The 11,634-nt window shown below is 35.6% G+C and overlaps 1 protein-coding gene across 1 annotated transcript; it reads left to right on the forward strand.

Annotated features, from left to right (window-relative positions):
- The first annotated feature begins 216 nt into the window (after positions 1–216).
- On the forward strand, positions 217–6,457 carry LOC113772605 (purple acid phosphatase 15-like). Its single transcript, XM_027317244.1, has 8 exons — positions 217–1,076; positions 1,485–1,676; positions 2,538–2,871; positions 3,400–3,617; positions 3,834–4,024; positions 4,697–4,981; positions 5,540–5,656; positions 6,114–6,457. Exons 1-8 carry the CDS (start codon positions 794–796, stop codon positions 6,135–6,137), a joined length of 1,644 nt encoding a protein of 547 aa, XP_027173045.1. The 5' UTR covers positions 217–793; the 3' UTR covers positions 6,138–6,457.
- Positions 6,458–11,634: the final 5,177 nt, after the last annotated feature.

Here is an 11,634-nt window from a genome sequence, read left to right on the forward strand (position 1 = left end):
TTTTGGGACAAAATTAACAGGTGAGGTCTCTCTCAACGAGGAGCCACGCTGTTCGGATCTGTCTGTTGATTTGTTTACTGCAAGTACAAAAACAAATCTACATCGAATTCGGACAGAATATCCCATTTCAGATAAGAGATTCGTCATTGCAAGAGTAGTACAAGTTGGGCACACTAAGAACGAATTCACGTTCACAAAACATGGCCCATACGAAAATCAGTCACCAAAGGAAGCGCCTTCACCAGGAACGGCTGTTCACACTGAACGAGGATTCCCATGTCTCCTGTATTTTTCTCGAACACAGATTAGCTGACATAACCGCCATTTGCCAAATTGCACAAATCTCGTTTCCATCCCTCAAATTCTCACGCCATCTTCGCAATAAAGCAGTTCGTTTTGTTTACTTTTTTCGAAAAGTTTTAAAATTTCTCATATTTTCATGCGTGTTTTACAATTCTAGATTGAACCCATTTGGTAAATGTACTTGTAATTTAAACTTGGTTCAGAATTTTTAACGTTTAGCAACTTCGTTGATGCCTGTTTTTAGCGTTTAGGAGGTTCTTTTCTTCTCAAGACTCGACCTTTTCATTTGTGACACCCATTTTTTCCTCTCTTTTTCTTTGTTTCATATCTTTTTGATTGATTTTCTGCCTTCTTTTGTCTTTTAGGAGGCTCTACTCTTCTCAACTCTTGATTTTTTTTTGTCACGCCTATTCTTCTTTGTCTCTGTTCCTCAGCTGTTTGATCAAATTTTCTATGCATAAGTTCTTGATAAGGACGGATTAACTGTTGCATGCAAAGTCTTGAGATGGCTTTGCTAAAAGGGAGAGCTCTTGTTGGGTTGGCTGTGTTTCTTTTGCTGAACCTTGTGCAAGTTTATGGGAGAATTCCGACAACTCTAGAAGGACCATTTAAGCCAGTGACAGTTGATTTGGATAAGAGTTTTAGAGGGAATGCAATTGATTTGCCAGATACTGATCATAGGGTGCAGAAAAATGTTGTAGGTTTTGAGCCTGAACAAATTTCAGTCTCCCTTTCTTCAGATTATGATTCAGCTTGGATTTCATGGATTACGGGTAATTTCATTTGATATATGTATGTTCTTGGTTCTGTCTCAATCTAGTATTTTGAAGTCATTTAATTTGTCTGTTTGGAGGAGTATTTAGAAATTGATGAGCTGGAAAAAAATATTCTAGATAAGAACAAGAAGGGAGTTATGGAAGTTTATTGACTGCCCTTTTATAAGTTGATGCTTTCTATGTCTTCTTGAAAAGTTCGAATTAGTTGTGACGTAGGTATCAGTGAGAACTTCAATTGGATTATGAATTGATGTTCATTTTTGAGAGCTACAAGAGAAGAACGCATGTTAGTAGTTAGGATACGTAAGGATGAGCCTGATTTTTGTTAGATGAATCAGAAGAGAGTGTTATAGATGTTTGTTATATCAGTATGATCCTCTCAAATGTGATATTATTTGTTTGCAGGTGAATTTCAAATAGGTGACAACATCAAACCATTGAATCCCAAGACTGTAAAAAGTTTTCTATACTATGGGAAATCAAATCTGTTCTTGAATCACAAAATAAAGGGTGATTCATTAATTTATAACCAGCTCTATCCATTTGAAGGCTTGCAGAACTACACCTCCGGGATCATACATCATGTCCGACTTACAGGTGAATTAACAAAATTTTAAGTTACAAATCTGGGAGCAACAGATCATTTCAGCTGTAATGCTTATTTCAAACATAGAATTTTATAATTTTTAGTTGGATACATAAGAAAGGAACCGTCCAAGCTTTATGATTGGATTCTGAGTCCTGTCACATGATTGTCAGCCACATCTCAAGGTCAAAATGTAATATTGCTGGAAGAAGCTAAATAAGGTTCTGTAGCTGGTTCTCAGACTATCTGCCCTGCTGAAACACCCATGAAATAAAGTCAGGGTTTACGTGATGTCTGAGTAAAATATATGCAAGGTGCCCTCTAATAGGATATTGATTGGTTTAATGCCCTGGCATGATTTTAGAACAATGTTTTCACATAACTTGGTTGTGTTAAATTGAGTGGTTTTAAGTTTTTGATCTCGTGTTTCTCTTGACTTACTGGATTTCAACGGCAACCTGCCATTGTATTCTTAGTCCGGAAATACAGCCTGGTGATGTTAGGCAAGTCTCATTTGATAGTTTTGCAGCTTGCAAATGTGCGTAATACATTGTTGTTAAGTTTCTTTTCTCAACAATGATTCCGAGACACCTTCCACTTGGTTTCAATTAAATTGAATCAAGCCAACTGCAACATCTAGTTTTTCTAAATGGATGCATGGGTCCAATAAAACCAACCTAATCTTACTTTCAGTAAACATTAAATGGTCGTACATTTACTAGAATCTATTTTAAATTCACATTGTATGTACTTGTTTCTATTGCTACTAATTGCATGCTTTCTTTAAGTAGAATAGAGGAGATCAATTTTGCTCTTGTATTGGTGAAAACGTTTTTTTTTTCGTATGATGGGATTGGTTTTGTGCCCTGCAGGATTGGAACCCAACACTGAATATTATTATCGATGCGGAGATCCTTCAATACCAGCAATGAGTGATATCTATCAATTCAGGACTATGCCTGCTTCAGGTCCAAAAAACTACCCTAGCAGAATAGCAGTGGTGGGAGACCTTGGTCTTACATACAATACAACTTCAACTGTTAGCCACTTGATAAGCAACCAGCCTGATCTTGTTCTATTGGTGGGGGATGTTTGCTACGCCAATCTGTATCTGACAAATGGAACTGGCGCTGATTGCTATGCTTGCTCGTTTCCTGATACACCCATCCATGAGACCTATCAACCTCGTTGGGATTACTGGGGAAGGTAGCTTTAATACTTTCGTCCATTGTACTTATTGTTCATGTAATAATGAGGCAAGCAACAGAAACTTCCAGCATGAGTAAAATAGTGAACTAGCTATCCATGAGTAGAATTATCTGCTCTTCTTTTGCTGTCAGTGCAACTGGTGCTACTAAAAGAGACCAGAAGCCTCATACACCTAGTTTGTTGAGTAAGAATGTCTATTTCTATCATAAAGAAGGTTGATTTCTCTCAAAATTAACTTCTGGTTTACAGCATTACTTGCAATTGCTAGAACTCTTAATGGTTATTGTGCACATCACCAGTTTATTTATCGCTCAATCCATCTTTAGTCTGTAATTTTTGCGAGTCTTTTTTAGACCTAGACTATTCCTTCCCTTTCTTCCCTAACATTCATTAGCTTCTTGTAGACTTCTACATTGAACAGTAGAAATTGTTTCAGTTTTACTTCACTCTTTTACCGTCTGTGCAAGAGATATCTTTCATAATTGTGCATTAGAACAAATGTAACAGAATATTATATTTTTGCAGGTTTATGCAGCCACTAGTGTCTAAAGTACCACTAATGGTGGTAGAGGGAAACCATGAGATCGAAGAACAAGTTGGGAATCGGACATTTGCAGCCTATAGTTCTCGGTTTGCATTTCCATCTAAAGAAAGTGGATCTTTGTCTACATTCTACTTTTCATTCAATGCGGGAGGGATACATTTCATAATGCTCGGTGCATATATTGCATATAATAAGTCAGGTAATTGATGAGATGCATTCACGTCTATCTGCTTGCTTGGGCCTTTTTTTGCTACTCTTTGATTGCCTCCTGAAATTTGTCAGATTATGCATATTCTGTATCTATGACATGTAGTCACTTTTTCATCAGCAATTAACTGGGATTTTTTTGTCTAGTTTTATGTCCAAAAGAATGTGAAGCAGTTTTATAGCTCATCTTTAACTTACTGAATTTCAGCTGATCAATACAAATGGTTGAAGAGAGATCTTGCAAAAGTTGACAGAAAAGTCACTCCTTGGCTGGTAGCAACTTGGCATCCTCCATGGTACTCAACATATGTAGCTCACTATAGGGAAGCTGAATGTATGAGGGTAGAGATGGAAGAAATACTGTACAAGTATGGTGTTGATATAGTCTTCAATGGACATGTAAGTATGTAACAGTCACGTGAGTGCATATACTGTAAATGCCAATAAAGCTATTCTTCAGCTTTATCTTGTATTTCTTTATAGTTTTTGTAATAAAAATTAATAAATGTGGAAATAATCGTCTGAAATCTTACTGAAACAAATTTAATTATCACATGCTGTATACTTTTGCTGGTGACAAACCCTTGTTGTAAATCCTATACCTGGTTCATTTGCTCCATCCATATTCTGGTCATTCGTTCTAGCATAAGAAAATCATCTTTATCAATTTTCTAATGATTCTTCTTCAATCAACATTACTTCAAATCATTGAACAGTTCCTGTTCTCTATTTTATTAACCTGGTTAGACCTTTGTGCAATCTCATAGCCACAGAAACAGCAGTATCCTGTCCTCCACCATTGCTGCTGTGTTCACAAGCATATATTGTTTAGGCTTATCATACAAATTTTGGTAATTCTTTTCATTAACTACTTTGAGCTATAATTACATTATGCTTTTTTCCAACATAATTAGTCAAACTTCATTGATTCGTGACCAAAAAAAAAAAAAAAGTTCAGTGCTATGTTAATGTAATTTCATTTACTGCAATCTGTAAAACAAAATCCTCTTCATGCTTTAGAGATCTCAATGAGGCTTTGTTTTCTTTTTTTGTGACTTGTTTAAACTATAGGTTCATGCCTACGAGAGATCAAACAGAGTCTACAACTACACACTGGATCCCTGTGGGCCTGTATACATAGCAGTTGGTGATGGTGGTAACAGGGAGAAAATGGCTATTAAACATGCTGATGAACCAGGGAACTGTCCAGACCCATCCACAACTCCAGACAGCTATATGGGTGGATTTTGTGCTTACAATTTTACATCAGGTCCAGCAGCTGGAAAGTTCTGTTGGGATCGACAGCCAGATTATAGTGCATACAGGGAAAGTAGCTTTGGACATGGTATTCTAGAGGTGCAACTCTCTCTCTCTCTCCCTCCCTCCCTCTCCCTCCCCCTCAGATACTAGTCCAAAGAAAGCATTACAACTTATTGACTAATAATTAACTTCAAAATGCACCAGCTAGAGGAGCCATGAAAGCTAACCTGAGCAGTCAATTGTACACTAGAATTTGCTTTGGAGAACTATATTCAAATATTATCTGGAGAGTTGGAGGCAAAACTTGTTCAGTTAGTATGATATTTGGATGCCTTACTCTAGGGAATGGGATCTTTGTCTTTAACTGAAATAGGATTCTTTTTTCTAAGTTATATCAGTTTATTTATATTCAAGCTGAAATTTGTACCTTTTGGTTCGTTGAGGGAATTTTTGGTTGGGATACCAAGACTTCCAACTGTGAACATTGGAGTCTCATGTAGTTGGGTGCTTTTCCAATCACTGAAATGAAAATATCCTGCTTTTTGGTGCTTTAATACTCTCACAATTAACTTAGTATCTCCTGTTGAGGATAGACCGTAGGATACAACTTTGGAGAAGGCAAAAGATGACAATATTTCTTCATGTAATCTGCAGGTGAAGAATGAGACACATGCTCTGTGGACATGGCACCGGAATCAGGATATGTACAATGAAGCCGGTGATCAAATATACATTGTGAGACAACCCGAGAGATGCCCAGTTGAACCAAAGGTAATTAAGCTTTGGAGAGGAGGGAGTGTATCACACTAACTGGAATGCTATTTCTGGAACATTAATTGAAATATAGTTCTTACACATAACTGATTAGACATCTTAACTGATTGAATGGGGAGTCAAATGGTAAATTAAGGCCTAGACTTTAATATGTCAAGACAAAGGGGGATATTTGGGTGGGGATACACAATATAGTGCATGAAGAAGCAGTATTTTTTCTATATTGATTACCAAACATCAGCAGGTTAGTTGCACACTTAGTTCAAATAATTAGTACCAAATTGAACAAAAGAGAACCTTGATTTGACCTTACTTCAACTAACCTATAAGCTACAAACATGACTATTTGTTTAGTTGAAGCAAATATAAGCAGTTTGCAGATTCTGATTTTCGTTTCCATCTTATCTTTATATTTTCTCATCACTACATTTCTTGCTTTCTCGTTTGCACTCAGGTCTCTTCTTCAGTTGAATTCTAGATATTGAATTCAATGCCAGATGAACTCCAAACTTGGAGCATGTTAATTCCAATCTTTGCGCTTCAGTATTTTGAAGACGGCTTTCATACTATTACTATATAGGATGATAGGAAGATTAAAAGAAATTTACAGAGTTATCCATGTTACAATTAAATGTTGAAGAAGGTCCTCTTCTAGTTTTCTTGCTACGTACTTGAGAGAAAATGTCTGTGTGTGTGTGTTATAGGAGTTACGGGTGAAGCAAGAGTTGTAAACAGGCAAATCAAAGTATTGAGGTCTCACTTGACTAAGAGAATATGAATTTCCTATTCTAGTCGTAATGCACTCTTGAAGATGAATTTTGACCCTCAATATAGTCTCTTTCAAAAGCACCAACTTATAAGTTGGATTAATTTTATATATACTGTCGGTGTATATACCATCACCATTAGATATATAAAACATATGCAGAATTTGAATTTGAAATTATAAGTTTTTATTGTTTTCATGGTTTTCTGTCAACGATTTTGATACGTCGCTCTGCAAATATCAAACAAAGAAAACACTCACAAGCCTTGCTCTTTTTCGTTTTGGTGATCACCAACATTTTCCAAGAACTTCAGTGGATTTTTCGCAAGTTGGTTTAAGAGGATGGAGAATTCAGGAAAAAGAAGGTGGAACTAGAAATCACAGATTGCCGTAGTGAGAACTCCAATAGTTGAATTGTAGTCCAACTAAGAATGCATGAATTAAACTTCTCCAATTGGGACCAAGGCTTGAAAAGAATTAAGCAGCCAAAAGAGAACATTACATCAAAAGCCTTAAATATTTTTTTGCTACAAAACTGCTGAGTGGCTGAGACAAGGAGCCTCAAACCTAACAAAACTTCACTAACCTAGTCTTCACAATCACTTAAGGCCCTGTTGCTGTTCTCTCTCAGGGCAATATTAGGGTTCAGAAATGAGAAAGAGTACAAGCAAGAAAGATGAAAGAGTTAAGGTAGTCGCAGTAGAGGATGGTAGAGAAGCAGCTTTAGAATTCTGTGTTGCAGGAATTCCACCACCCAGCCCTGGTCTGAAGCCTCCACCGTTGTTTAAGGGTGTAGTCTCCGGTGGTGGTGGTGCGCTCAAAGATGGACTAGTGATTGGATTGGTTGGCATACCGCCTACGGTAGGTGGTCCTCCTGCAGCGCTGCAAGTTTCAAATCCAAAGCATTGCATTGTAAATTTAGGCTGTAAAAAAAGGCCAAAATTTTTAACAGAAAAAAAAAATGCAAGTGCAGATACAGCAGGTGCAGAGGCAGATGAGGAGTTTGAGAAGAGAAAGAAGTGAAAATTCAAAGAAGACTAGCCATAGAAACAAATTGAAGGCCAGAATCTTAGTTCTTTGAATGGACAATAATATGCTCTGCACTCCAACCCTTGAAGCACCTTTCAGAAATCCCCTTGGCCAACTTGCCATCTTTTCCTTTCCAAAATTCCTTGCAAAAGAGCAGTGACAGAATAGAAGAGAAAAGCAGATGCCGAAAGGACCACCTAGAAGTGCATCCCAAGATTGTAATGCAAATTTTCGGGGAAAATTGTCATTCTTCTCTATTCCCTTAATTGCATTTGGGATACTACGTTATATGATTCTATGGTTTAGGTTGGTGTTGATCCAGATAGAGGCAATGCTTGACATGATTGAATGATTAGATGTTGATTCATCATCTTTTTAAGCCTTCTCTTGTGTGCCGATTCTAAGAATGAATAGGACATGTGCCCATAAGCTCCTTTTATCAAATTAGCCAACTTCTCCTCTCCTCTTTCAAACCAGGTCCAAAAACATAAGAAACTCTTATACAGCAATATTACGAGTATATAAGCAATTCATGTCTGTAGTGGTTTCTGAAAGCTTCTGGTTGGGATCATCACTCCATCACCCTGATTTATAACACATTTACAGATGATGGTTTACAAGAAAAATTGCTATAGCAGAATGATAGCCGTCAAACATTCTCTTTGTATAATGTGAATAAATATGATACAATCTCTTCTATGTAGATCACTAGCTAAATTGCAGGCTGTGGAAACTTAAGATTCTTACCCTGAATAAAAAAAAATGAATTGGAAGAATTTACAGATTCCAAGTTTCTGATTTTATTATAAATTACAAGTTGTTCCTTGAAAGGCATTGAATCCAATATTTTAAGAGTCTTACCTTTACAGTCTTGATATCCATCAGAATATTCTGCTTGAACGTTTAAATATAATACGTTCGTTTCTTGAACTTTTCCATTCATCTAATAGTCTTTAATTATCAATATGAATGCTTAGACAGTTCTCTGGCCGTATTTCAACAATATATCGGCCTTGTTTGGACAGCCATTTTTCGCCGGAAAATTACGTCGTTTTCCGTGATCAACATTTCCCTATTATCTTTTTTCCTTACATACATCAAATCGCTACAGTAATTTTTCTATAAAAAATCCTAGAAAATGCAATCCAAACACTCTTCGACATTTGTACCTTGTACTTGATCAGTTATGCTGGAAATTGTGACTTCTTTCTTCCTTAAATTTTTTTTTAAGAGAAGCGTTACAAGAGAAGGGTTTTGGGTTTTGGGAGGAGAGGGGAGGGGAGAGGAGGGGAGGAGGGAGGGGGGCCTTCACAATCATCAGATTAATGCCCCTGTCCCCACCAGTTGAACTTGGTTTTGAGGGCAGAGATTGCAAGCTTTATCCAGATTGCTGATTTTGTTGGTTAGGAACTTAGGATAATTAAGTTTGAATTTGATCCTTTTAAGGGCCGAAAGCACATATTGCAAAGCTTAGACATCAAATAAATTACGACGAAGATTTACTTGTATTGCAAGCTAACCTACCTAAACATAAGTTACCTTTACATTTGTCACAAAGATTAACACTGTATATCACCTGCAAGCCCTCTTACTTTTTTGAAATCATTTTATTAATACAACTTATGTCTCCTGATATTATTATAGTATTACGTTAGATAAATTTTATTTTAGATCCTTCAACAATAAATGTGCATCCATTTCAGTCCACTTTACATTTTAAAATAATACAATTCTCCCACTTCAATATAATCATTGACTGAATCGTCAAATCGAACAAATATAGTTGGCAAGAATGCTCAAAGTGGCACGGAAGATTTTGTTAGTTTCAGCACAATGATTATACTGAAGTGGGACAAATTTCATAATTTAAAGTATAAAGAGTCCACAATTCAAATTTAAGGACTAAAATAAGAAAGCATCTATAGTTTAATGATCTAAAATAAAATTAACTGCACTAATTTTAGCGCCAAAGCCCAATTTCACTAAATGGTGGCAAATTTCTAGAAATAATGCTGAAAAAAGATTATCACAAAAGTGGGGTTATGTGGAAAAATTTTCTCTTTTAATATTGCCACATTTGATGAATGCAATGACATTTTTTTTTGTAATTTTTTAAAATGTCCTCAATGATTTTTTAAAAAAATTGTGTCATCCCATGTAATTAGATTCGGCGACTAAAAGCAAGATTAATTTAAAAAAAAAACAAGTAAGTTTCAGCACACAAAGTTTTTTTTTTAACTATTAGAGTCACCGCATATATTTTTCTTTTTTTTTTAATCCAAGGAATCTAATTGTTGATCAATGGCTAAATTCCCTCAATATTCATGAGAATGTCGTTTGGGAAAAAAAAAAAAAAGTGAGCCATTGATCAAAAGCTTTTATAGTCGTTGGATGGCCACAAAACATCTATATATAGCCCCAATTCTGAAGTTTGAATCCACACCATCTCCATTTTTGACTCCATTTTTCTCTGCCTATTCTGCTACTCTGCAACTCTCCAAAAATAGGGAGAAAGAAATAGAAAAGCAAAAAATGAGGATGCTACGAGTTCAAGATTCAAAATTGAGAGTATGTATAGATGTTTTGTGGCCATCCAACAACTATAAAAGCTGTTGATCAATAGTTATCTTTTTTTAAATTTTTTATTTTTTTCAAACAGTATCTCGTGAATATCAAAAAAATCTAGCCTTTGATCAACGGTTGATCAATAGTTAAATTCCTTGGATTAAAAAAACAAAGAAAAATATGTTGCCGCATCTCTCTAATAGTTTTTTGTTTAAAAAAATTTGTTTGAGTCACTTCACATTTAAAAAAAAAAAAATTTGTTTGCAATGACTCAAAAAAATTTTTTTTTTTTTTGCTAAAAAACCTTTGTGTGAGTCACCTTTTGTTTTAAAAAATTTAAATCCTGCTTTCAGTTGTCGTACCTGATTACTTGAAGTAACACAGTTTTTTTAAAAAAAAATTCGTTCAGAACATTTTAAAAATAAAAGGGGACTGTCATCACATTCGTCAAATGCGGCAAACATTAGCAAAGAAAAAACTTCCTAGCATTCATCAAATGTGGCAAACGTAAAAAAGAAAAACCTTTCTCACATGACTCCACTTTTATGATAAATTTTTTTCGAGTATTATTTCTAGAAATTTGCCTAAATGGCCAATATGACTAAATGATGAATTGGCCACCACACATTTAATACTTTTTTAATCCTTCTCTTTTAAGTGTAAGTGGAAGGGATCGAATTCGATATCTCTCCCTTGCACACCATTCATCAAACCACCCAATTCGTCTCTCCTCCCTACCGCACATTTAATTTAACTCTTCTTATAGAATATAAGACTATAAAGTATAAATCCACCATTTTAAGTCAACAGCTAATTCCTCAAGCTGTAATCCTTTCAAAAAAAGATCGAACAAATATGGATGTATAGAGTTCTATTCTTGTTCTATGCCCATCGTGCCAAGCAATTTTTTTTTTTTAAATAACCAACAAGCTGTCATGCTACACCGACAACTCTTTTACAAAAAAAAAAAAAGCAAACATGGCTGTTGCGCTTACATGGCACGATGACCCAAAAAGTTAAAATTCATGTTGGCACGATAGGCAGAGAGAGAGAGAGAGATTCTATTGTTTAGAGAGAAGGAGAAGAGAAACACGAAAATAAAATTTTAGAGAGAGAAATGGCGGTGAAAAATTGCTACTTCTTGCAAAGTAATGCAAGAGAACACATTTATATAATGGTTGAGAGCCAGTCATTGATGAATGTTGGATCAACAAGAAGAAGTGACAATAACTTTTTTTTTTTAAATCTTTCAGATTCGTCGCGCCAACATGGCATGATAGGCCATAAAAAATTTCAACTTTTTGGACCGTCGTGGCATGTAGATGTGACAGTCATGTTTGTTTTTCGAAAAAAAAAAAAAGTTGTTTGTGGCGTAGTTATTTTAAAAAAATTGCTTGATCCGTCATGTTATGTAGACAAGACAGGTATAAAATGAGAATAGAACTTTACACGTTCATATTTAGCCGATCATTTTTTAAAGGATCACATTATGAGGAATTAGCCAAACATACCGCGGCAGCAAAGTTGTGTAGCAATATCAACAGCCACAAGTGATGGACTGAGGTGATTTTTTTTGTTTTGTTGTTGCAACGATAACATTCTTATAATCTAATCT

The sequence above is a fragment of the Coffea eugenioides genome, chromosome 5 (genome assembly GCF_003713205.1).
Source record: "Coffea eugenioides isolate CCC68of chromosome 5, Ceug_1.0, whole genome shotgun sequence".
Classification (NCBI taxonomy): Eukaryota; Viridiplantae; Streptophyta; class Magnoliopsida; order Gentianales; family Rubiaceae; genus Coffea; species Coffea eugenioides.

Coding starts and splice junctions, on each gene's coding strand:
- LOC113772605 (XM_027317244.1), top strand. CDS start 794: ATGCAAAGTCTTGAGATGGCTTTGCTAAAAGGGAGAGCTCTTGTTGGG. Junction 1,077..1,484: donor TTGGATTTCATGGATTACGG/GTAATTTCATTT, acceptor ATTTGTTTGCAG/GTGAATTTCAAATAGGTGAC. Junction 1,677..2,537: donor ACATCATGTCCGACTTACAG/GTGAATTAACAA, acceptor TGTGCCCTGCAG/GATTGGAACCCAACACTGAA.